General features: G+C 48.6%; 1 protein-coding gene across 8 annotated transcripts in view; it reads left to right on the top strand.

Moving 5' to 3' along the window:
• The window catches only part of N4BP2 (NEDD4 binding protein 2), a 272,998-nt gene that overhangs the window by 138,140 nt on the left and 107,332 nt on the right, over positions 1-27,526 (top strand). For all 8 annotated transcript variants that reach the window (XM_063921079.1, XM_063921086.1, XM_063921072.1 and 5 more), the window contains exons 6-7: positions 20,168-20,244; positions 22,467-22,619. In XM_063921079.1, the coding sequence (XP_063777149.1) occupies positions 20,168-20,244; positions 22,467-22,619 (230 nt within the window). The remainder of the gene's footprint in view (positions 1-20,167; positions 20,245-22,466; positions 22,620-27,526) is intronic.

The raw sequence follows: 27,526 nt of genomic DNA, 5'->3' as shown, positions 1-27,526 counted from the left end.
TTCGGTATATGCTCCTAACCAGGATCAACCTCAGTTCTTCCACTCCCTTTTCCGCCATATTGGCAAGGTTGCACAGGGCCACATTGTATTGGGTGGGGACTTTAACACTGTTCTTGACCCTATCTTAGATAGGTCTGGTCCCCCTCTTGCCTCTTGAGCTTCGCACACGCTTGCAGCCTCCCTTACGTTTCATGATCTACGAGACTCGTGGCATCTCCGTCACTCTGTAGCCAGAGACTATACCCACTACTCAGCCCCGCATCGGCACTAAACCCGGATCGATATGTTACACGTTTCGTCCTCCATTGTCTCTAGAATTACTGACGCGGGAATAACCCCTTTCACTTGGACTGACCATTCCGGCGTTTATGTTCTCTTGGATCTACACCACTCCTCCCATGCTGTTCGCAAATGGCGATTCGATGAATCCCTGCTGCTTAACCCGTCAGTCTCAAAAGACATACAAATGGCGATATAACAATATTTTACTGAAAATACCACGCCTGATGTCTCTGCTAGTATAATTTGGGAGGCTCATAAGGCCACCTTGAGGGGTCTCCTTATGGCACGGACCTCTTCGCTCCGCAGAAAGGCGACGCAGGAGATACAATCGTTAGAATCTCAAATAGCTACCCTAACTACCCAGCATAAACTAAATTCCTGCCCCGCTTTACTTGCACAAATCACTAATTTACAAGGCCAACTAAACGCACTCTTGTCCCGTCGTGCGGCTCTCATTTTGCGAAAGTTAAATCAGAAATTCTACGACAAGGCGGACAAATCAGATTCCCTGCTGGCGAATAAATTGCGACATAAACGGGCGAATGGCGCAATCGACAAACTGTATTCCCGGACTCTGGGTGAACTTACTTACGACCCTAAACTAATGGTTGAAGAATTTAGAGATTACTATAGCTCTCTTTATAACCTGCCAACCCCGACACATTCCCCTTCCCTCGATCCGGAGAGGTTACGTTCTTACCTGTCCTCGACCCCCCTACCAAGTATCTCCGTGGTTCAATTAGACACACTGAATCAGGATATCTCAGTAGAGGAGACGTTAACTGCCATGAAATTCTTGCGGTCCTCAGCCGCCCCCGGCCCTGACTGTTTCACGGCACACTATTATAAACACTTTGCCAAAGTATTAGCCCCTCACCTTACCGCCCTCTTTAACCAGATTTTGGGGGGCGCATCCTTTGCTCCGGCAACTACTCAAGCTGATATTGTGGTGATCCCTAAGCCTGACAGAGGCCCCACCCAGTGCGGCAATTACAGGCCCATCTCATTGCTCAATGTCGATTTTAAAATTTATGCTAAAATTTTAGACTTGCGATTGGCCCCTCTCCTCTCTGAACTGGTACATCCCGATCAGGTAGGATTTATCCCAGGCCGACAGGCCTCCGATAACACCAGAAGGGCCATTGATATTATCCACTCTATCCACCAACAAAAGTCCTCTTCCCTGTTACTAGCCCTGGACGCGGAGAAGGCGTTTGATCGCATTTCGTGGCCTTTCGCTTTCTCTGTTCTCCAACGCATGGGCTTTTCAGGTAAGTTTTATGATGGTGTCTCGGCATTGTATCGCAACTCCTCCGCGCGGATCTTTGTCAATAGGGTCGCATCTTCATGTTTTGAGATACTTAATGGTACCACACAAGGGTGTCCGCTCTCGCCCTTGATTTCTCTAACATCCTAGTGGATGCTGGGGACTCCGTAAGGACCATGGGGAATAGACGGGCTCCGCAGGAGACTGGGCACTCTAAGAAAGATTTAGTACTACTGGTGTGCACTGGCTCCTCCCTCTATGCCCCTCCTCCAGACCTCAGTTAAAATCTGTGTCCGGACAGAGCTGGGTGCATTTTAGTGAGCTCCCTGAGCTTGCTAATAAGAAAGTATTTTAGTTAGGTTTTTTATTTTCAGAGAGCTTCTGCTGGCAACAGACTCTCTGCTACGTGGGACTGAGGGGAGAGAAGCAAACCTACTAACTGCGGCTAGGTTGCGCTTCTTAGGCTATTGGACACCATTAGCTCCAGAGGGATTGAACACAGGACCTGACCTTGTCGTCCGTTCCCGGAGCCGCGCCGCCGTCCCCCTCGCAGAGCAAGAAGTCAGAAGCCGGCGGGTTGAAGAACGAAGACGTCAAAATCAGCGGCAGAAGACTCCTGTCTTCATATGAAGTAGTGCACAGCACTGCAGCTGTGCGCCATTGCGCCCACACTAACCCACACACTCCGGTCACTGTAGGGTGCAGGGCGCAGGGGGGGCCCCCTGGGCAGCAATTAGATACCTCCTGGCAAAAGCAGCATATATACAGTTGGACACTGTTATATGCATGAGCCCCCGCCATTAATTTTACACAAAATCACGGGACAGAAGCCCGCCGCTGAGGGGGCGGGGCCTTCTTCCTCAGCACTCACCAGCGCCATTTTCTCTCCACAGCTCCGCTGAGAGGAAGCTCCCCAGGCTCTCCCCTGCAGACTCACGGTAGAAAGGGTAAAAAGAGAGGGGGGGGGGCACATAAATTTAGTGCATTTAATATATATACAGCAGCTACTGGGTAAACACTAAGTTACTGTGTGATTCCTGGGTCATATAGCGCTGGGGTGTGTGCTGGCATACTCTATCTCTGTCTCTCCAAAAGGCCTTGTGGGGGTCCTGTCCTCATATAGAGCATCCCCTGTGTGTGTGGTGTATCGGTACGCGTGTGTCGACATGTTTGACGAAGAGGGCTATGTGGAGGCGCAGAGCAAGTACAGATGAATGACGTGTCTCCGCCGACGGCGCCGACACCTGATTGGATGGATATGTGGAAGGTGTTAAATGATAATGTAAACTCCTTACATAAAAGGTTGGATAAAGCTGATGCCTTGGGACAGTCGGGGTCTCAGCCCATGCCTGATCCTACAGTGCAGAGGCCGTCAGGGTCTCAGAAGCGCCCACTATCCAAAATGGTTGACACAGATATCGACACGGATTCTGACTCCAGTGTCGATGACGATGATGCAAAATTGCAGCCTAAAATGGCTAAAGCCATCCGCTACATGATTATAGCAATGAAGGATGTATTGCACATATCAGAGGTAAACCCTGTCCCTGACAAAAGGGTGTATATGTATGGGGAGAAAAAGCAAGAGGTGACTTTTCCCCCCTCACATGAATTAAATGAATTATGTGAAAAAGCGTGGGATTCCCCCTATAAGAAAGTGCTGATTTCCAAAAGGTTACTTATGGCGTACCCTTTCCCGCCAACGGACAGGATGCGCTGGGAATCCTCCCCTAGGGTAGATAAAACTCTGACACGCTTATCTAAAAAGGTGGCCCTGCCGTCACAGGATACGGCCGCCCTAAAGGATCCTGCAGATAGGAAGCAGGAAAGTATCCTGAAGTCTGTTTATACACACTCAGGTACTATACTGAGGCCGGCAATTGCGTCGGCCTGGATGTGTAGTGCTGTAGCAGCATGGACAGATAATCTGTCTGAGGAAATGGATACCTTAGACAAGGATACCATTTTACTGACCCTGGGGCATATAAAAGACGCTGTCCTATATATGAGGGATGCCCAGAGGGACATTTGCCTACTGGGCTCTAGAATAAATGCAATGTCAATTTCTGCCAGAAGGGTCCTGTGGACGCTGCAATGGACAGGTGATGCCGACTCCAAAAAGCACATGGAGGTGTTACCTTACAAGGGTGAGGAATTGTTTGGGGACGGTCTCTCGGACCTAGTTTCCACAGCTACGGCTGGGAAGTCAAACTTTTTGCCATATATTCCCTCACAGCCTAAGAAAGCACCGTATTACCAAATGCAGTCCTTTCGGTCACAGAGAAGCAAGAAGGTCAGATGTGCGTCCTTTCTTGCCAGAGGCAGGGGTAGAGGAAAGAAGCTGCACCATACAGCTAGTTCCCAGGAACAGAAGTCCTCCCCGGCTTTCACTAAATCCACCGCATGACGCTGGGGCTCCACAGGAGCCAGGAGCGGTGGGGGCGCGTCTCCGAAATTTCAGCCACCAGTGGGTTCGCTCACAGGTGGATCCCTGGGCTATACAGATTGTGTCTCAGGGATACAAGCTGGAATTCAAAGTGATGCCCCCTCACCGTTACCTCAAATCGGCCCTGCCAGCTTCCCCCATAGAAAGGGAAGTAGTGTTAGCGGCAATTCACAAGTTATATCTTCAGCAGGTGGTGGTAAAGGTTCCCCTCCTTCAACAAGGAAGAGGATACTATTCCACAATGTTTGTGGTACCGAAACCGGACGGTTCGGTCAGACCCATATTGAATTTAAAATCCCTGAACATTTATCTGAAAAGATTCAAGTTCAAAATGGAATCGCTCAGAGCGGTCATTGCAAGCCTGGAAGAGGGGGATTTTATGGTGTCTCTGGACATCAAGGATGCTTACTTGCATGTCCCCATTTATCCACCTCATCAGGAGTACCTCAGATTTGTGGTACAGGACTGTCATTACCAATTCCAGACGTTGCCGTTTGGGCTCTCCACGGCACCGAGAATATTTACCAAGGTAATGGCAGAAATGATGGTGCTCCTTCGAAAGCAATGAGTCACAATTATCCCATACTTGGACAATCTCCTCATAAAGGCGAGGTCCAGAGAGCAGTTGCTAATCAGCGTAGCACACTCTCAGGAAGTGTTGCAACAGCACGGCTGGATTCTGAATATTCCAAAGTCGCAGCTGATTCCTACTACGCGTCTGCCTTTATCTGGGCATGATTCTGGACACGGACCAGAAGAAGGTGTTTCTCCCGGCGGAGAAGGCTCAAGAGCTTGTGACTCTAGTCAGAGACCTCTTAAAACCGAAACAGGTGTCGGTGCATCGCTGCACGCAAATCCTGGGAAAGATGGTGGCATCATACGAAGCCATTCCCTTCGGCAGGTTCCATGCGAGGATCTTTCAGTGGGATCTGTTGGACAAGTGGTCCGGATCGCATCTTCAGATGCATCGGCTGATCACCCTGTCCCCGAGGGCCAGGGTGTCTCTTCTGTGGTGGCTGCAGAGTGCTCACCTTCTCGAGGGCCGCAGGTTCGGCATACAGGACTGGGTCCTGGTAACCACGGATGCGAGCCTCCGAGGATGGGGGGCAGTCACTCAGAGCAGAAACTTCCAAGGGTTGTGGACAAGTCAAGAGGCTTGTCTGCACATAAATATCCTGGAACTAAGGGCCATATAAAACGCCCTGAGTCAAGCGGAGCCTCTGCTTCGCAACCAACCGGTGCGGATTCAGTCAGACAACATCACCGCAGTGGCTCATGTAAACCGCCAGGGCGGCACAAGAAGCAGAGTGGCGATGGCAGAAGCCACCAGGATTCTTCGTTGGGCGGAGAATCACGTGCAAGCACGGTCAGCAGTGTTCATTCCGGGAGTGGACAACTGGGAAGTAGACTTCCTCAGCAGGCACGACCTCCACCCGGGAGAGTGGGGACTTCATCACGAAGTCTTCACTCGGATTACAAATCGATGGGAACTGCCACAGGTGGACATGATGGCGTCCCGTTTCAACAAAAAGCTACAAAGGTATTGCGCCTGTTCAAGAGACCCTCAGGCGATAGCTGTGGACGCCCTGGTAACACCGTGGGTGTTCCAGTCGGTCTATGTGTTTCCTCCTCTTCCTCTCATACCCAAGGTGCTGAGAATCATAAGAAAAAGAGGAGTGAGAACAATACTCATTGTTCCGGATTGGCCAAGAAGAACTTGGTACCCGGAACTGCAAGAAATGCTCACAGAGGACCCATGGCCTCTGCCTCTCAGACAGGACCTGTTGCAACAGGTGCCCTGTCTGTTCCAAGACTTACCGCGGCTGCGTTTGACGGCATGGCGGTTGAACGCAGGATCCTAGCGGAAAAAGGCATTCCGGATGAAGTTATTCCTACGCTGATAAAGGCTAGGAAGGACGTGACAGCAAAACACTATTACCGTATATGGTGAAAATATGTTGCCTGGTGTGAGGCCAGGAAGGCCCCTACAGAGGAATTCCAGCTGGGCCGGTTCCTGCACTTCCTACAGTCTGGAGTGACTATGGGCCTGAGGTTGGGGTCCATAAAGGTCCAGATTTCGGCCCTATCCATTTTCTTTCAAAAGGAACTGGCTTCTCTTCCTGAAGTTCAGACGTTTGTTAAGGGAGTGCTGCATATTCAGCCCCCTTTTGTGCCACCAGTGGCACCTTGGGATCTCAACGTGGTGTTGGGTTTCCTGAAATCCCACTGGTTTGAGCCACTTAAGACCGTGGAGCTAAAGTATCTCACGTGGAAGGTGGTCATGCTATTGGCCTTAGCTTCGGCTAGGCGTGTGTCAGAATTGGCGGCTTTGTCATGTAAAAGCCCCTATCTGGTTTTCCATATGGACAGGGCAGAATTACGGACTAGTCCGCAATTTCTGCCGAAGGTGGTGTCATCTTTTCAATTGAACCAACCTATTGTGGTGCCTGCGGCTACTCGTGACTTGGAGGATTCCAAGTTGCTTGATGTAGTCAGGGCTTTGAAGATCTATGTAGCCAGGACGGCTGGAGTCAGGAAGACTGACTCGCTGTTTATCCTGTATGCATCCAACAAGCTGGGTGCTCCTGCTTCAAAGCAAACTATTGCTCGCTGGATCTGTAGCACGATTCAGCAGGCTCATTCTGCGGCTGGATTGCCGCATCCAAAATCAGTGAAAACCCATTCCACAAGGAAAGTGGGCTCTTCTTGGGCGGCTGCCCGAGGGGTCTCGGCATTACAGCTTTGCCGAGCAGCTACTTGGTCGGGTTCAAACACATTTGCTAAGTTCTACAAGTTTGATACCCTGGCTGAGGAGGACCTTGTGTTTGCCCATTCGGTGCTGCAGAGTCATCCGCACTCTCCCGCCCGTTTGGGAGCTTTGGCATAATCCCCATGGTCCTTACGGAGTCCCCAGCATCCACTAGGACGTTAGAGAAAATAAGATTTTACTCACCGGTAAATCTATTTCTCGTAGTCCGTAGTGGATGCTGGGCGCCCGTCCCAAGTGCGGACTTTCTGCAATACGTGTATATAGTTATTGCTTAATAAAGGGTTACGTTATGTTGGCATCCATTGTTGATGCTCTGTTGTTGTTCATACTGTTGACTGGGTAAGTTATCACAAGTTATACGGTGTGATTGGTGTGGCTGGTATGAGTTTTACCCTGGATTCCAAAATCCTTTCCTTGTAATGTCAGCTCTTCCGAGCACAGTTTCCTTAACTGAGGTCTGGAGGAGGGGCATAGAGGGAGGAGCCAGTGCACACCAGTAGTACTAAATCTTTCTTAGAGTGCCCAGTCTCCTGCGGAGCCCGTCTATTCCCCATGGTCCTTACGGAGTCCCCAGCATCCACTACGGACTACGAGAAATAGATTTACCGGTGAGTAAAATCTTATTTTTTGCTCTCGTCATGGAGCCTTTAGCGGCCAGGGTTCGTCTTAACTCGACTATTACAGGGATTCAAGTCGGCCACACAGAACACAAAATTACACTTTATGCTGACGATGTATTAGTTTCTCTTTCAAACCCGACACCGTCACTCTCTCCTCTCCTTTCTGAGATTGACCTCTACTCGCAACACTCGGGATATAAGATTAACGCCACTAAAACAGAAGTACTTGACTTTTACATTACTCCTGCGTCTAGGTCACAACTTGAATCAATATTCCCATTTTCCTGGCATAACCGAAAACTCAAATACCTCTGTATTTACTTAACCCACAGACACCATCAACTCTTTCAAGCGAACTTTCCACGTCTTTTGGATCGGATCCGCTCGGATCTCCAAACTTGGTCCTCCTATTTCATTTCATGGATTGGACGTGCCAATTCTGTAAAGATGAATATCCTTCCGAGACTTATTTATCTTTTCCAGATGCTCCCGTTCTATGTCGTCGTCCCCCCCCCCCCCCCCCCCCATGTCTTTAAATTCCTGCAGCACCAAACTTCCCGTTTTGTCTGGGCCAATAAACACCCTCGAATTAAACTTTCGCTGTTACAACGGCCTTCCTGGGGTGGAGGCTTAGGCATACCCAATTTGAAATACTATTTTCTCTGACGTCCTAGTGGATGCTGGGAACTCCGTAAGGACCATGGGGAATAGCGGCTCCGCAGGAGACAGGGCACAAGAATAAAAGCTTTAGGATCAGGTGGTGTGCACTGGCTCCTCTCCCTATGACCCTCCTCCAAGCCTCAGTTAGATTTTTGTGCCCGAACGAGAAGGGTGCAGGCTAGGTGGCTCTCCTGAGCTGCTTAGAATAAAAGTATATTTTAGGTTTTTTATTTTCAGTGAGTCCTGCTGGCAACAGGCTCACTGCATCGTGGGACTAAGGGGAGAAGAAACGGACTCACCTGCGTGCAGAGTGGATCGGGTTTCTTAGGCTACTGGACATTAGCTCCAGAGGGACGATCACAGGTTCAGCCTGGATGGGTCCCGGAGCCGCGCCGCCGGCCCCCTTACAGAGCCAGAAGAGCGAAGAGGTCCGGTGAAATCGGCGGCAGAAGACGATCCTGTCTTCAGACTAAGGTAGCGCACAGCACCGCAGCTGTGCGCCATTGCTCTCAGCACACTTCACACTCCGGTCACTGAGGGTGCAGGGCGCTGGGGGGGAGCGCCCTGAGACGCAATATAACATGATATACCTTAGATTGGCTAAAGAATACATCACATATAGCTCTGGGGCTATATGGATGTATTTTAACCCCTGCCATTTTTTACAGAAAAAGCGGGAGATAAGGACGTCGTGAAGGGGCGGAGCCTATCTCCTCAGCACACAAGCGCCATTTTCCCTCACAGCTCCGCTGGAAGGACGGCTCCCTGACTCTCCCCTGCAGACTTGCTACTGAATCAGGGTAAAAAAGAGAAGGGGGGGCACTATTGGCAGCTAAAAACTATATAAACAGCAGCTATAAGGGAATAACACTTATATAAGGTTATCCCTGTATATATATATATAGCGCTTGGTGTGTGCTGGCAGACTCTCCCTCTGTCTCTCCAAAGGGCTTGTGGGGTCCTGTCCTCTATCAGAGCATTCCCGGTGTGTGTGCTGTGTGTCGGTACGTGTGTGTCGACATGTATGAGGAGGAAAATGATGTGGAGGCGGAGCAATTGCCTGGGTTAGTGATGTCACCCCCTAGGGAGTCGACACCTGACTGGATGATCGTATTTAAAGAATTAAGTGATAATGTCAGCACTTTGCAAAGAACGGTTGATGACATGAGACAGCCGGCAAATCAATTAGTGCCTGTCCAGGCGTCTCAGACACCGTCAGGGGCCCTAAAACGCCCGTTACCTCAGTGGGTCGACACAGATCCAGACACAGATACTGAGTCTAGTGTCGACGGTGAGGAGACAAACATAATGTCCAGTAGGGCCACACGTTACATGATCACGGCAATGAAGGAAGCATTGAACATTTCTGACACTACAAGTACCACAAAGAAGGGTATTATGTGGGGTGTGAAAAAACTACCAATAGTTTTCCCTGAGTCAGATGAGTTAAATGAGGTGTGTGATAAAGCGTGGGTTTCCCCCGACAAAAAAACTGCTAATTTCTAAAAAATTATTGGCACTATATCCTTTCCCGTTAGAGGTTAGGACACGTTGGGAAACACCCCCTAGGGTAGATAAGGCGCTCACACGTTTATCTAAACAAGTAGCGTTACCGTCTCCTGATACGGCCACCCTCAAAGAACCAGCAGATAGAAGGCTGGAAAATATTCTTAAAAGTATATACACACATACTGGTGTTATACTGCGACCAGCAATCGCTTCAGCCTGGATGTGCAGTGCTGGCGTCGCGTGGTCGGATTCCTGACTGAAAATATTGATACCCTGGATAGGGACAATATACTGTTAACTATAGAGCATTTGAAGGATGCATTACTATATATGCGTGATGCACAGAGGGATATTTGCACCCTGGCATCAAGAGTAAGTGCTATGTCCATTTCTGCCAGAAGAGCGTTATGGACGCGACAGTGGTCTGGCGATGCGGATTCCAAACGACATATGGAAGTATTGCCGTATAAAGGGGAGGAGTTATTTGGGGCTGGTCTATCGGACCTGGTGGCCACGGCAACGGCTGGAAAATCCACCTTTTTACCCCAGGTCACTTCACATCAGCAGAAAAAGACACCGTCTTTTCAAACTCAGTCCTTTCGTCCCCATAAGTACAAGCGAGCTAAAGGCCATTCCTTCCTGCCCCGGGGCAGAGGAAGGGGAAAAAGACTGCACCATGCAGCCGCTTCCCAGGAGCAGAAGCCCTCCCCTGCTTCTGCCAAGTCTTCAGCATGACGCTGGGGCTTTACAAGCAGACTCAGACATGGTGGGGGCCCGTCTCAAGAATTTCAACGCGCAGTGGGCTCACTCGCAAGTGGACCCCTGGATTCTACAGGTGGTATCGCAGGGGTACAAACTGGAATTCGAGGCGTTTCCCCCTCGCCGGTTCCTGAAGTCTGCTCTACCAAAGTCTCCCTCCGACAGGGAGGCAGTTTTGGAAGCCATTCACAAGCTGTATTCCCAGCAGGTGATAATCAAGGTACCCCTCCTACAACAGGGAAAGGGGTATTATTCCACGCTGTTTGTGGTACCGAAGCCGGACGGCTCGGTGAGACCAATTTTAAATCTAAAATCCCTGAACACTTACATAAAGAGGTTCAAATTCAAGATGGAATCACTCAGAGCGGTGATAGCAAACCTGGAAGAAGGGGACTATATGGTGTCTCTGGACATCAAGGATGCTTATCTCCACGTCCCAATCTACCCGTCTCACCAAGGGTACCTCAGGTTTGTAGTACAAAACTGTCATTATCAGTTTCAGACGCTGCCGTTTGGGTTGTCCACGGCACCTCGGGTCTTTACCAAGGTAATGGCCGAAATGATGATTCTTCTTCGAAGAAAAGGCATCTTAATTATCCCTTACTTGGACGATCTCCTGATAAGGGCAAGGTCCAGGGAACAGTTAGAAGTCGGAGTAGCACTATCTCAGGTAGTGTTACGTCAGCACGGGTGGATCCTAAATATTCCAAAATCGCAGCTGATTCCAACGACACGTCTACTGTTCCTAGGAATGATTCTGGACACAGTCCAGAAAAAGGTGTTTCTCCCGGAGGAGAAGGCCAGGGAGTTATCCGAGCTAGTCAGGAACCTCCTAAAGCACGAGGGTCCTGGGAAAAATGGTGGCTTCTTACGAAGCGATTCCATTCGGAAGATTCCATGCAAGAACGTTTCAGTGGGATCTACTGGACAAATGGTCCGGATCGCATCTTCAGATGAATCAGCGGATAACCCTGTCGACAAGGACAAGGGTGTCTCTTCTGTGGTGGCTGCAGAGTGCTCATCTACTAGAGGGCCGCAGATTTGGCATTCAGGATTGGGTCCTGGTGACCACGGACGCCAGCCTGAGAGGCTGGGGGGCAGTCACACAGGGAAAAAATTTCCAGGGCTTGTGGTCAAGCATGGAAACATCTCTTCATATAAACATTCTGGAACTAAGGGCCATTTACAATGCCCTAAGTCAAGCGAAACCCCTGCTTCAGGGTCAGGCGGTATTGATCCAATCGGACAACATCACGTCAGTCGCCCACGTAAACAGACAGGGCGGCACGAGAAGCAGGAGGGCAATGGCAGAAGCTGCAAGGATTCTTCGCTGGGCGGAAAATCATGTGATAGCTCTGTCAGCAGTGTTCATTCCGGGAGTGGACAACTGGGAAGCAGACTTCCTCAGCAGACACGACCTTCACCCGGGAGAGTGGGGACTTCACCCAGAAGTCTTCCACCTGATTGTAAACCGTTGGGAAAAACCAAAGGTGGACATGATGGCGTCACGTCTAAACAAAAAACTAGACAGATATTGCGCCAGGTCAAGGGACCCTCAGGCAATAGCGGTGGACGCTCTGGTGACACCGTGGGTGTACCAGTCAGTGTATGTGTTCCCTCCTGTGCCTCTCATACCAAAAGTACTGAGAATCATAAGAAGGAGAGGAGTAAGAACGATACTCGTGGTTCCGGATGGCCAAGAAGGACTTGGTACCCAGAACTTCAAGAGATGCTCACGGAAGACCCGTGGCCTCTACCTCTAAGAAAGGACCTGCTCCACCAGGGGCCTTGTCTGTTCCAAGACTTACCGCGGCTGCGTTTGACGGCATGGCGGTTGAACGCCGGATCCTGAAGGAAAAAGGCATTCCAGAGGAAGTCATCCCTACCCTGGTCAAAGCCAGGAAGGATGTAACCGCAAAACATTATCACCGCATTTGGCGAAAATATGTTGCGTGGTGTGAGGCCAAGAAGGCCCCTACAGAGGAATTTCAACTGGGTCGTTTCCTCCATTTCCTGCAAACAGGACTGTCTATGGGCCTAAAATTAGGGTCCATTAAGGTTCAAATTTCGGCCCTGTCGATTTTCTTCCAGAAAGAACTGGCTTCAGTACCTGAAGTTCAGACATTTGTAAAAGGGGTACTGCATATACAACCTCCTTTTGTGCCTCCAGTGGCACCTTGGGATCTCAATGTTGTTTTGAGGTTCCTTAAGTCACATTGGTTTGAACCACTCACCACTGTGGACTTAAAATATCTCACATGGAAGGTGACGATGCTGTTAGCCCTGGCTTCAGCCAGGCGTGTGTCAGAATTGGCGGCTTTATCATATAAAAGCCCTTACTTAATTTTTCATTCTGACAGGGCAGAATTGAGGACTCGTCCTCAATTTCTCCCTAAGGTGGTTTCTGCTTTTCACATGAACCAACCTATTGTGGTGCCTGCGGCTACTAGGGACTTGGAGGACTCCAAGTTACTTGACGTTGTCAGGGCCCTGAAAATATATGTTTCCAGGACGGCGGGAGTCAGAAAGTCTGACTCGCTGTTTATCCTGTATGCACCCAACAAGCTGGGTGCTCCTGCTTCTAAGCAGACTATTGCTCGTTGGATTTGTAGTACAATTCAGCTTGCACATTCTGTGGCAGGCCTGCCACAGCCAAAATCTGTGAAAGTCCATTCCACAAGGAAAGTGGGCTCATCTTGGGCGGCTGCCCGAGGGGTCTCGGCTTTACAACTTTGCCGAGCAGCTACTTGGTCAGGGGCAAACACGTTTGCTAAATTCTACAAATTTGATACCCTGGCTGAGGAGGACCTGGAGTTCTCTCATTCGGTGCTGCAGAGTCATCCGCACTCTCCCGCCCGTTTGGGAGCTTTGGTATAATCCCCATGGTCCTTACGGAGTTCCCAGCATCCACTAGGACGTCAGAGAAAATAAGATTTTACTTACCGATAAATCTATTTCTCGTAGTCCGTAGTGGATGCTGGGCGCCCATCCCAAGTGCGGATTGTCTGCAATACTTGTACATAGTTATTGTTAACTAAATCGGGTTATTGTTGTTGTGAGCCATCTTTTCAGAGGCTCCTTCGTTGTTATCATACTGTTAACTGGGTTCAGATCACAAGTTGTACGGTGTGATTGGTGTGGCTGGTATGAGTCTTACCCGGGATTCAATATCCTTCCTTATTATGTACGCTCGTCCGGGCACAGTATCCTAACTGAGGCTTGGAGGAGGGTCATAGGGGGAGGAGCCAGTGCACACCACCTGATCCTAAAGCTTTTATTCTTGTGCCCTGTCTCCTGCGGAGCCGCTATTCCCCATGGTCCTTACGGAGTTCCCAGCATCCACTACGGACTACGAGAAATAGATTTATCGGTAAGTAAAATCTTATTATCATGCAGCTCAGATGGCATCCTGTGTTCAGTGGTGTGGCTCGGGGGCGGACAAGGTATGGATAGCTATCGAAGCTGGCGAGTTGGGACTCTCCACACTTTCTTCTCTTTTGTGGCATCCGAGAGCTGCCCGCCCTCGTGCCACCTCATCTCACCCAGTGGTGGCCCGTTCTTTATACATTTGGGACCTTGTTGTGAGGAAATATAATTTGGCCCCTAACCCATACCCCCTCATACCCCTGTTCCATAACCCTGCCTTCCCTCCGGGAATGGTTAAATCTGCTTTCTCACTCTGGAAACAGGGAAACGTTGCCTTTCTTAACGACATTGCCTCTAGTACACCCTTTGCTACGTTTAGCCAAATTCAGACATAATACTCTCTCCCCCATAGTGAATTTTTTCGCTACCTCCAACTTAGACACTTTCATTCCGGGGTTCATACCACTCTCTCTTCTAGGCCTCTCACCACTCTTGAAAATATATGTATGCGACGCTCTTCTACGAAATGCCTTATATCAGATCTCTATGCTTTGCTACTGCAGGGCTCTGCTTCTCCCAGAGATCACAGAGAATTGGCCTGGGAGAGGGATCTGGGTGTCACTTTGGATGAGGAGGAGTGGGGTGAAATATTGAGTAATGCGTCTTCTAGCTCTATCTGTGTTAGGATTAAGGAAAATGTGTATAAACTGTTATATCGTTGGTACTATGTACCCTCTCGTTTGAAGGCGATGTACCCTGATGTTACAGACGGTTGCTGGTGGGGTTGTGCTTCTGAGGAGACGTACATGCATATTTGGTGGACTTGCCCGAAACTCGTACCTTTATGGAAGGAAGTAGTCCGACTTCTTTCGCTCCTATTCTCTACCCAAATCCCCTTGGACCCTAAATACTTTCTACTGCCTTTAGATCTCCCGACTTTAACTAAACATCAGAATAAGTTATTACGTCATGTGGCTACTGCCACGACATGTCAAATTGCAAAGGCCTGGAGGTTGCCCTCCCCACCATCCTTACAATCCGTTGTCGCTTATGTTTGGTATGTTTACAAGATGGAATATATGACTAGTGTCACTAGACAATCCACCAGGGCATTCGATAAGGTCTGGGCACCCTGGCTCATTTCTCAAAATTCCCCCGCCCCATTCTGTAGCTAATTATGCTACGCACCCTTATTTTTGTGTTGGTTGCCCGGACCCCGCCACTCGGACCCCCCCTACTCTTCTATCTATTTCCCCTTTTGCCCTCAATTTTGTCTCTTCCTGTCTTTGTTCTCCCTGCTCTCTCACTCCCCTAGGCTGGTTGGCCACACCGTAGACCTAGAGGATTCTTTCTTCTCTTGTTCTATTTCTGTCGTCTCACTTAAAAAACAAAAAAGATTTACTCATTTGATTTTCATATTGTTACTTTGTTGTGTTTTTTTTGTTGTATTATGTTGTTGTTTTTTTATGCTATTAAAACACACTGACATTGTGTATTACTGTAAATCGACCTATAAATCTTTCCAAAAAAAAAATAAAATAATGTGCTGTTATCTATGAACATGAACATTTGCTATTTTCTAACTCTCCCACATCATCCCCAGTCAACATCAGGAATCCTCTAATACAGCAAGGGACATTATGCACTCCTTCATTCTGTTTGTGTGAAACAGTCTTATGGGCCTGTTTAGTAATTATTGTGGTACTGCAACAGAAATTATCAATGCCTGTCGTTTAAACGCGGAATGATTTTCAGGGATTTTTATGATCAGGCTCAAGATGCTACAAGCGTAAAAAGTAAAGGGATAGCTAAAACGATCACTTCCAGGTTTGGACCTGCTTGCTGAATACACCTGTGGAAGCAGCACATGCTGGAGTGGACTCCTGCAGTAGGCTGTAGTTTAAACACCTGCATTCAGCCGTGGGTTGCAGCCTTCCAGTTGCCCTAAGCAAACTTAATAACTACTCACACTGGCACAGCCCTTGGCGTCAGGTATTCTACCCGTCCACACTTTGGTATGCAGCAAATTGGTTTTTTTGGGGGGGTTTCTCACTTGAAGTCGCTGTTCTGCTCACAACTTTCACTAACATGTTATGTTTTCACTGTCATAAGACGTGTATCTGCCTGATCACTATGACCTTTAATTAAACTTAACTGGCATGGTCAGATCTCATGCGATTGCGCCGCCCCCCCCCCCCCCCCCCCCCCCTCCCCCGCCCCCGTTTTTGATGAGGAGATCCATTCTGCAGATGTGCATAATATAATGTTTAAATATTTTAAAAAATACTTTTTAAACTTTATTAAATAAAATTAATTTTAAAAATCAATGTTAACAGTTTTGAAGGGAAAAATCGTGCGTTAAATGAGCTGTGAGCATCAAAGTGATTCTTCTATGTTGTGTGCTCATGTCATTACATTTGACAAGCTAGCTACCTAGTTAATTCATTAAGGCTGTGAGAGTAAACGTGGGTACACACTAGGCGACATGCTTTGAGCGGTATCGCCTAGTGTTTCCCCACCCGGGCCGGGGTGTTCGGCGGCAGAGCGTACACAATGAACGATAATGAAGACCATATCGCTCAGTGACGTGACGCAGCGGCCAGGCCATGCAGGCAGCTCTTGAACGACATTCCAAATTGTGCTGCCTGCACAGCTGACAGTGAGGGTGGTTAACGACCCGCGGGCTGCGTATCGCTCGTCGTCTGCGTCATACACACTTGGCGAGAAAGTGAGCGACATCGCTCAGGAAAGGTGAAAATGAGTGACGTCGCTCATTTTCTCGCCAAGTGTGTATGTACCTTAAAATTTCTATGTAGAGGCACATGCTGCTAGGGAGCAGAATGTTTGCTTACACCGTCCCACTTGATCTTGAACTTCAGTCTTCTCGTCTCACATGAAACGCAGACGTAGCATTTCTTCTTGCCAGCTTTTCTTTTTCCCACTGCTTCAAATTCCATTCAGCCTGTTTCTTCTATATCTGCTGCATTAGGTGCCGTTTGTGTAGGAGAGTTTGGGAAATACATTTATTATGGTGTTTGTCAGTATCGGCCTGAAAGCTGAACCTTATTTTTTTTTTTTATGTATTACCAGTAATTTATATAGCGCACACATATTCCGCAGCGCTTTACAGAGAATGTTTGGCTATTCTCTTCAGTCCCTGCCCCAGCAGAGCTTACAGTCTATATTCCCTACCACATGTACATGCACACACATTCATGCTAGGGTTAATTTAGTTGGAAGCTAAACCTTGTGCAGTGAGGGCCTGCAGTCTTGGGAAATACTCATATTGGACTTTTCTGATTAATTTCTTTATTATTATTCTAGGTCCAGGGATATTGCACAATGTGTTTCTCATTTTTCTATACTTAACGCATTATAATATTTAAAATAAAACGACAAAAGCTGTTACGTTTGCAGTAACTGCTACAACAGATTCAGTATGATATGCCAGCTGACGGGATGCCAGCTGTCAGGATCCTTACCGCGGCATCCCGCCAGCCTTAATACCAGCAGCTAGCGCAGTGAATCCCCTCACGGGCTCGCTGCGCTCACCGCGCTTCAAACCTGGTGGCGAGCTTTGCACTGTGGCTTTGCTCGCCACAGGTTCTATTTCCCTCAGATGGTTGCTTGGACCCACCACCCGAGTGGGTATACAGGCGAGCGGTATTCTGACCGCCGGCATTTCACTGGCTGGTGGGATTCTGGCGTCTGGATCCTGAACGCCAGGAACCCGACAGCCGGTATATTAACTACATCCCGCTACATGAACCAAAGAGACATGTTTGCTTTAAAAGGTTTTAGAATGTTGAGAAACAGAGATAAATCTTCCCATACTATATAAATACTGATAGTTAAGTTAATGTTTTTGTCTTCTTATTTATCATTAGACTCTCCTAGATGAATCTCTGCTGCAGCATTCAGTGGGCCTACAGGAGAACTCAATGTAATGTTTTCCTGTCTGGGCCATTCCATAACATGTAACTGTCTTTATACAAAATTACATGTAATCTGTTGAAGCATTTACTATAAAGCAATAGTGTACTTTGCCAAATAATGTTTCATAACCAATTTGTATTTAATCATTTCTTCAAACGACATGTAGCATTGAATATTACCTACATAAAGATGGAATGGCTCCTCTGGACTGCCCTACCATTTGATAGAGAGGTGTTATTCCCAGGATTAATTCCACTGGAACTCCACCCTGCTTTTTATACATTCCACCCGTTTCTATCGTTCTCCAGGGATCTGATGGGCAAAATCAGAATTGCGCTGTCCTTTTGTTACTGTGACAGGCGCAGTAACCGCAATCCCTCTACCATCTCTAAGAAGCAGGGAACACTGCAGAGAGGGTAGATGAAGAGTGTAGACTTGCATTGCTGGACACAATTCGATCTGTGTCCAGCCAGCAAGTGCAGAAGATCTGCAGGAGTCCTAAACAATTATTTAAGTGTCCAGCCAGCAAGTGGGCAATATCTGCAAGAGTCTTTATTAAAATATATCTGTGCCCAGCCAGATTACACTACCCCCACTTGGCTACTTCTTAATGCCAACTGACTGGCAACATTTTCTGGGGCGCACACTGTAGAGCATGGGATTCCGGACCTGGGATCCTCACTTTTTGAGTGCTACGATCTCCTGCTTCTCAGCTCTCTATAAATACCTGATTTAGACAGGAAGGGTAACGTTGGAGGAGAAAATGGTGGGCGGGGAATAATCTGTGCACAAGGTAAACACAAAGGTAGCTGAGTTATATGGGATTAGAAAATGTTATAATATATCCACAATTTCAGTCACTGTTATTAGATAGAGGTCTGTTGTGTATATCAAGTAGCAGGGGGAAACAAACAGGAAGGGTTCCAGGGGTCCTCATGAGCACAGGGACAGTGATTATCCTGTGCTGTGCTGCAGAAGCCATACCCCCTTACAATACTTGTTGCAGCTTTCCCTCCGCACTATAGCATTAGGGCAGTGGTTCTCAAACTGGGTGCTGTGGTACCCTGCGGTGCCTCGGGACGCTTGCTGGGGTGCACTGGGCTGGTGGTCCAGGACCAATTAAAATTATTTACGTTCAATGTAATAGACAAAACCAGTGCTGGTGGCTGCCAATTATGAAATATGTGGACAAACACAAGTGAATCCTGTCCATCACCACACAACTGACAATTTACTCAATTTAACATTTCCCCCCCCCCCCTGAGTTACTCAGTAAGAAACTTTTGGCCTAGGAGTGCCTTGAAAAACATTCTGATACTCTAGGGCGCCGTGACTCAAAAAAAGTTTGAAAACTACTGCATTAGGGCATTTCAATTGTAAATCAGAATATGAAGGGATGAAGAGATGGCACTCATAGGACTTCAACAAGACTAATTACCGACAATATATTGGCTGCAATTGTTTACTTCTTTTCTCAAGTATGTTTTGATTCTGAGGAAGGAGGAAACTCTGCAACTTTTGTGCATGGATGCTCACTGCTGCTGTTTATTGTGTTTTTAACAATAAATAGTCTACAATTGGTCTGCTGATGTCCTATGTGTGCCCCGATGTTACTTTAATTATCCATGGTAACTCCAAAGCTAGACTACCACCTACTGTAAGTAAAGGTGTTTATCGAAAGTGCACTCACCTTAGACCCCCTGGGAAAACTGCCTAAGAGGCTTCAGAAAGTGGGAGGGGCATCTTTGTAATATCCTTTATTAGGTGCTAGTGCAGCTTTAAATATCATTAGTGGACTCCAATGGAACGGTGCCTGTAGTGACCACATTATGATGAAAAAAATTAGTTCTTTTGTTCCCTCTTTAAAGTAAAAATCTTATATTAAAGAAATAATTGGTTAGAAAAAAATAAAACATATACAATGTTTTAGGCAACAAATGTAGACGAATAATGGATACTTTAAAAAGTTTCTCACAACTGAAAAAACAGTAAAGGCTGGGGGACTTTTTCCCTCGTGGTATCCCTCAGCACACCAAACCAAATAGAACTTGCAACAATACTTGAAAACTATATTTTCAGAGAGATTTGTTGCATGCATTTGCAAATACATGGTAAGCTTCCGGGCCCCTTCATGGCTTCTCTGATTACCGGCAGTCTCCCCCTCCCTCCCCCCCTTCTTTGTTTCCACTTTAAAAAGTTACCATATGTGGTGAGTTTGTGCTAAATGTGAATCTGAACCATTCCCATCCCCTAACAATCTCCCCCAAAAAAGGCTTATCCGTACATGACGAGAACATCCTAATAATGACCAAGAGAGTTACTTTTCCTGTAATTGACTCCTCACATCACTGTGCAATATAATCTGGCAACTTGGTGAGAAATAGCAGACTGTAGGAGATAGGGTTACATCACATGTTATCAGTGTGTCTCTTTGCAAATTAATATATATATTGTGAATATATTGAATACATTTATATAAAAGTCATGTTTGTAATGTAAAGAAAAAAATGTGTATTTAAAATTATTTAATATTATTTTGTGTTTAAACCTAGGCTATGAAACACAAATACAAAGTAACTTTTCGTGAACCCGACACTTGGTGGAAATATAAACCTAAAGAACTTGAAAGGTAGTGTTCAAAATGCAAATATGTTTATTGTACTTTTAATACAGTCGCTTGGCATTAGTGAGGCTTCTGCATGCTGGGTGCCCCATCTGACTCGAGAGCAGGAGGAGGCTCGGTTGACTTGGTGCCGCGAAACATGCTGGACAGGTTTAATGGCGGTCCCTGAAACTATGTTTGGTAGATCATATGTGGCGATGAATCCTGGATCTACAGTTTAGACCTCAAGACCAAACAGCCAGCTCAGTGAACCCCAGTTGGAGGTGTGCCGCCACAGAAGTTCTGATGTGAGCTCAGTGTAGCCAAGAAGATGATGGTTGTTTTTGTGGCCAATACTGGTCATGCAGCTACCGTACCACCCATGCAGCAGCGCACCATTACTGGGGACTGGTAAGCAGACCAATGCCTGCCGGATGTGCTAGAAGCCATTTCCACGTGCCGTCCAAAAAAATTGTGCTTGTGGTGCACTTCTCCATCACGGCGATGCACCTGCCTACAAGTCCAAGAAAGTGGTTGATTTTCTGGCCCATGAATTCATCCAGAAGCTTGGTTATAAACCGTACAATCCAGACCTGGTCCCCTGCGACTTCTTAGAGTTACCACAAATCAAGCGCAAGATGCATGGGATACATTTTGAGGCTGGCCGGATGCTGTAGTGGAGACCTTCATCCAGCATGTAGAATACATACCTGCATCGGACTGGTCCATCTGCTTCACCAAGGGGTTTGAGCGCATGCATCTTTGCATAGACTCCGCTGACGAATACTTTGAAAAAATGCAATGTTCACTTTGTAAATAAAATACTTATTGTGCATCTGGAAATGTATTGCACACCTTTTGTATAGGCTGCAATTAGTTACCTCAGGTGTGTGTTTTGTATCTGAAGAAGGAGAGAACACTGAGACTATTGCGCGCGGGCTGCTTTCAGCTGCTGCTGTTGCAATTTAATCAGTAAATTGACTGCAATTAGCCATCTGTAGTGTTATGAGTCCCCTGGCAATACTTCAGTTATCCATGTTATCCCCAAAGCTACAGTATTATCTACGTAAAATGGCCACACACCGCAGCTGGTGCGGCTCCAAATTGGGTGTGTGGGGTAGTGACGATAAGTGGGAGCACAGCTTTAAATATCATGAACTACAGTGGAAAAGTGCGTACAGTGACCACAATATGATAAGTAGAATTTTTTTTATCTTTGCCAGAAAGCAATCAAAACTGTCTTGTTTAATGTAGAATTGTTGTACAAAGCATTGGGGTTCATGTATCAAGCAGTGGAAAGAGTGGAGAAATGGACAAGTGGAGAAGTTTCCCATAGCAATACGCTTTGAGAAAGCATTTATCAAGTACATTCTATAAAATGATGGATAGTTGCTATGGGCAACTTCTGTACTGGTCCACTTCTCCATTCTTTTCACTTTCTTAATAGCTGCTACCTTAAAGAATCTGTGTTATAATTTATATCTATAAAGAGATATTACCATGTGTTTTTACTTGGCTTAACCACTTAACTGGCATGGTCAGATCACATGCCACTGTGCCGCCCCACTGTGTCCCCCAGGTTTTGACGAGGAGATTTATTCTGCAGATGTGAATAATATAATATGTAAATATTTTTATAAAAAATACTTTTTAAACTATATTGGATAAAAAGTTTTGAAAAAAGCAATGTTATGAACCGTTTTGAAAGGAAAAATCGTCAGTTAAGTGGTTTTAAGGTAAAAAAAAACTATTGTTTGATCTGATGCAGTTTGGCATCACTATTTACCAACATGAGTTTTAAGCTGAATTGTCTAGGTGATTTGTACAGGAACCCAGTCTAATGCAGGAGAAGCAAGAGTTGTAGATCTCAGCCCATCTTAATCAGAATGTAGTGATTGGTAGATTTTCAAAAACAGTTTTGCTGTTCTCTAAAACCCTCTGGGAGAAACCATTTAATGCTGTGTTCCTTCAGTAATTAAATGTTCTAGAGAAACACACAGAGCATGCAGTTTGTCCTAGATATCGTTATCACTTCCTGTGATATTACTTGCGTTGATATAATTTTTTTTTTTTTTTTATGTACATCTTTCTTTTCATTTTTTTTTTTCTGTCTTAACTGGATACACAGTTCTGTTAATAAGAATAATACATCTTAGCGGTGTATTTTCTTGTTATATTAAGTAGCCTTTGATATTGTTCCAATTTTTTATGTTAACAACTTTCATATGTAGTTTTATGTTAATATGCAGGCGCAACGCTCATGGTGTAAAGAAAGAGAAGATTAAGAAAATGTTAGAACATTTTGAACGTGTTACAGTGAATTCTATATTAAATCTATCTCATCCAAAGACATCAGAAAGAGCTGAAATTTGTCAAATCATAAAACCAGGTGAAAAAAATAGGTACGTTTGATCTTTTTATATCATTGTATAATAATAAACTGCACAGTATATGAAATAATAGAACTACAGTATAACGCCATGTGAAGGTGCAGCTGTCTCCAACAGCTCTTTCCTACATACTGTATGGTGCGTGAAGGCAACATTACCTTATTGCTTCTTAAAGTGCAGAAAGTTTGTGAGCTGTTAGTGGTCATCAGCAGGGTCAGGCTGGCTCACCAGCGTTCAGGGGAAATTCCTGGTGGGCAACACTGCTTGAGGGCCCACTCCCTCCTCTGTGACTTCAGGTTCTAGACTGTGCACTCAAACAATACAATGTTACTCTACTAGAGGGTTAGTAACTGAAGGTGGGTACACACTGGCCGATATATCGGCTGTTCTCTTGAACGGCCGATATATCGCGGATCCGTCGGCCAGTGTGTACGGGCGATATGTCTATGAACTCCATCATTCACAGATGTATCGCGTCAGCCCCGCAGCACAGCCGATGGGCAATATGTCTACCGATATATTGGCGTGCCGCTGTGTGTGTACGGGTGGTCGGCCGACCGCCCGTACACATGCTGCGGCGGCCGGTGGTGATTGACAGCTGAGCCGGGCGGTCGTGTGTGTACACGCCCGTCCAGTTCATGATGTCAGTCCCTCACGAATCGGGCAGTGTATATGCTCAACACACTGCCCGATCCGTCCATAGATATATCTGCCGATCAATTGATTGGCAGATATATCTACCAGTGTGTACCCACCTTTAGTGGAACAGGACCATGGATAAACATTCTATGAAAATTACACCATGATTAGCCCTCCTACCAATCAAAGTTGGCTGTCCTGACACAGCCCTGTCTTCTCTTTTATAAAGGGAACCTGTTCTATGCAGGTAGACTTAATGGACGGTATTCAAATGATGTATCACGCCCAATCCTCTTTCTAAAGTGATCCCCGTTATCGCTCATATTGCACCCATAGTAATCAGGTTTAGCTGCCTAAAGGGTTGGGTACCCTGTCTACCCCAGGAGTAGCAAGCTAAAATGATTATACCACACCCATCAGCAGAAACAGAACAGGTGTGGAAGATGGTGAAAAGAATTGAATACCACCTAATGTCTTCTCTAGTGGTTGGCCAAGTCACTACATGTGGCTGGCCACACACCCCTGTGGTTGCTGGCTACACCACTTAAGCATGTGCCCCTACTACTACATTTTCCAGTGGACCCTTCATACTCCAGTCCCACAGTGGTCATTAGTAAAGGTTTTCAAGGTATAATATGAATCCAGCTCAACCATTAATAAAAATCATAATAGGATAGCGGTACCCATATATGACAACATTTCCACATCTCATAGAAAGTGTATATTTCCTTGCTCATATTCATATATATATATATATATATATATATATATATATATATATATTATAAGGGCACGGTCGTGCCCTTATATTAAGGCTGAATCGAACAAACGGAATTCTCCCATAGGGAACTTCTGAGATGGGGGCATGGTGTTTGAGGGGCTACACCTCAAAACTGATTGGACGTACTGAGCTCAAATTTGGCATGGGAGCGTAGAATCGTCACCTGCTGCTGCATGCCAAATTTCAGGGCAAAATAATAAAAAATGAGGAATTGGGAGTAACCTAAAGTTCCAACTGTCAGTTTTTTTTCTGCCACTCGCTCAGTGGCTTTTTGACATGGTTTTCCTATAGAGTGAATGAGGAGATTTTTGGGAAGGCATAACTCAGGATAGAGGACGAATTAAGACTTGGGGTTTGTTTTATTAGATAGAGTATGTCCCAGTGTAGTGCCTTTTGGGGTTGTGGTTTTTGAGAAAGTTATAGGTTTTTTTTAATTAAGTAAAATATGCCCCATTATAAAGATAGGGCTTTTCAATTTGTTGCGGCTGCGCAGTGGCCGCCAGCAGGGGGTGTACAAACAGTAGCTTCAAATGGGTGTACAAATATGGCTGACATCTGCACAGAAGCGGACATCGGATCTGCGATCCTCCTCGCAGCCAGAACACTCTGCCGGTCCCCTCCTTAAATTGACGCTTGGCCAGCAATAAGGTATCCGGGGGGAGGGGGGAAAGGGGCAGTAAGTGAGCGGCGCGGGTGGCTCATTTATACACCGGGCGCCCTGTGCGGCGGTGTAATATTGCCCCCCGCCGCCGCGTGTGCTGACCTGGGAGGGGAATGCTGGCACAGGAGTGCAGACTACCTCTCTGGCTAATGGGTGATGAGAGGTATCTGCAGTGCATGAGCGGCTCCCCGGCCCTGCTGCTAGTACGGTGTGAGTGCGGCCAGGCAGAGGTGTCAGTGTGGAATCGCCAGCGAGTCACCCAGCGACCCGTCAGAGCAGCGGAGGAGGGATGCGGCGTCATACACCCAGCAGCAGCATCTCCGTCCTCACAGCCGCTGCCCGGACACCGCACACACAGCTGCTGCCCGCTCCTTGCTGCTGGACACTATTGGGGAGGGCCTGGCATGTGCCAGCGGCGGCTGCCCGGGGATATATACTGTGCACCGGTCCCTGGGCTGGGAGTCTCTGTGCTGCACTTGCACAGTGTGAGGAGGACACAGAGGGAAGGGGGTTTTATATCCACACACACAGGAGACACGCTGAACCGCACCATCAGGAGGATCCCACCACCACAGTCCAGAGAAGCCTGTGTGTGTGTGTGTGTCCGTGTCCCCTCCCCCTTCACCTCCCCCTTCATCTCCTCCCCCCCCTCCTCTCCCCCTCCCTGCTGTTTGTCCGGCCTCCCTCCCCTCCCCTGCTGTGTCCGGCCACCCCCCCCGCCCGCCCGCCCCTGCTGTGTGTCCGCCCCCCCCCCCCCGCCCGCCCCTGCTGTGTGTCCGGCCACCCCCCCCCCCCCTCCTCCCCTGCTGTGTGTCCGGTCACCCTCCCCTGCTGTGTGTCCGGCCCCCCCCCCCCCCCCCGCCCCTGCTGTGTGTCCGGCCACCCCCCACTTCTCCCCTGCTGTGTGTCCGGCCACCCCCCCCCTCCTCCCGCTGTGTCCGGCCACCCCCTACCACCTTCCCTCCCTGCCGTGTGTCCGGTCACCCTCCCCTCCCTGCCGTGTGTCCGGTCACCCTCCCCTCCCTGCTGTGTGTCCGGCCGCCCTCCCCTCCACTGCTGTGTGTCCGGCCACCCTCCCCTGCTGTGTGTCCGGCCACCCCCCCTCCTCCCCTGCTGTGTGTCCGGCCACCCCCCCCTCCTCCCCTGCTGTGTGTCCGGCCACCCACCCTCCTCCCCTGCTGTGTGTCCGGCCACCCCCCCCTCCTCCCCTGCTGTGTGTCCGGCCACCCCCCCCCCCCTCCTCCCCTGCTGTGTGTCCGGCCACCCCCCCCCCCCCCCTCCTCCCCTGCTGTGTGTCCGGCCACCCCCCACTCCTTCCCTGCTGTGTGTCCGGCCACCCTCCCCCGCCCCTGCTGTGTGTCCGGCCACCCCCCCCTCCTCCCCTGCTGTGTGTCCGGCCACACCCCCCCCTCCTCCCGCTGTGTCCGGCCACCCCCTACCACCTTCCCTCCCTGCCGTGTGTCCGGTCACCCTCCCCTCCCTGCCGTGTGTCCGGTCGCCCTCCCCTCCCTGCTGTGTGTCCGGCCGCCCTCCCCTCCACTGCTGTGTGTCCGGCCACCCCCCCTCCTCCCGCTGTGTCCGGCCACCCCCTACCACCTTCCCTCCCTGCCGTGTGTCCGGTCACCCTCCCCTCCCTGCTGTGTGTCCGGCCGCCCTCCCCTCCCCTGCTGTGTGTCCAGCCACCCCCCCCCCCCCTCCTCCTCCTCTCTGCTGTGTGTCCGGCCGCCCCCCCCCCCTTCCCTCCCTGCTGTGTGTCCGGCCACCCCCCCTCCCTGCTGTGTGTCCTGCCACCCCGCCAGACACGCCTGACGCACACGCATATGCAGCGCCTGACACACACGCAGCACCTGACACACACACACACAGACGCAGCACCTGACACTCACACGGACCTGACACACACGCACACACACGCAGCGCCTGACACACACACACAGACACGCAGCGCATTTGACACACACAGACACGCAGCGCATTTGACACACACAGACACGCAGCGCATTTGACACACACAGACACGCAGCGCATTTGACACACACAGACACACGCACACGCACACCTGACAGACGCACTCACACGCTGCACCTGACATACACACACGCAGCACCTGACACACACGCAGACACGCAGCACCTGACACGCACACACACAGCACCTGACACGCACACACGCAGCACCTGACACACACGCAGCACCTGGCACACACGCAGCACCTGGCACATGCAGCACCTGACACGCAGCGCCTGACACGCGCAGACACGCAGCGCCTGACACGCGCAGACACGCAGCGCCTGACACGCGCAGACACGCAGCGCCTGACACGCGCAGACACGCAGCGCCTGACACGCGCAGACACGCAGCGCCTGACACGCGCAGACACGCAGCGCCTGACACGCGCAGACACGCAGCGCCTGACACGCGCAGACACGCAGCACCTGACACGCGCAGACACGCAGCACCTGACACACACACACAGACATGCAGCACCTGACACACACATGCAGCACCTGACAGACACACACACACAGACATGCAGCACCTGACACACCCACACACAGACATGCAGCACCTGACACACCCACACATATACAGACATGCAGCACCTGACACACCCACACACATACAGACATGCAGCAACTGACACACACACACACACACACACACACACACACACACACACATACAGACATGCAGCACCTGACACACCCACACACATACAGACATGCAGCACCTGACACACCCACACACATACAGACATGCAGCACCTGACACACCCACACACATACAGACATGCAGCAACTGACACACCCACACACATACAGACATGCAGCAACTGAC

Source organism: Pseudophryne corroboree, chromosome 1 (assembly GCF_028390025.1).
Source record: "Pseudophryne corroboree isolate aPseCor3 chromosome 1, aPseCor3.hap2, whole genome shotgun sequence".
Taxonomy (NCBI): domain Eukaryota; kingdom Metazoa; phylum Chordata; class Amphibia; order Anura; family Myobatrachidae; genus Pseudophryne; species Pseudophryne corroboree.
Note: the sequence above shows the minus strand (reverse complement) of the source record. Positions and strands in the feature narration are given on the sequence as shown.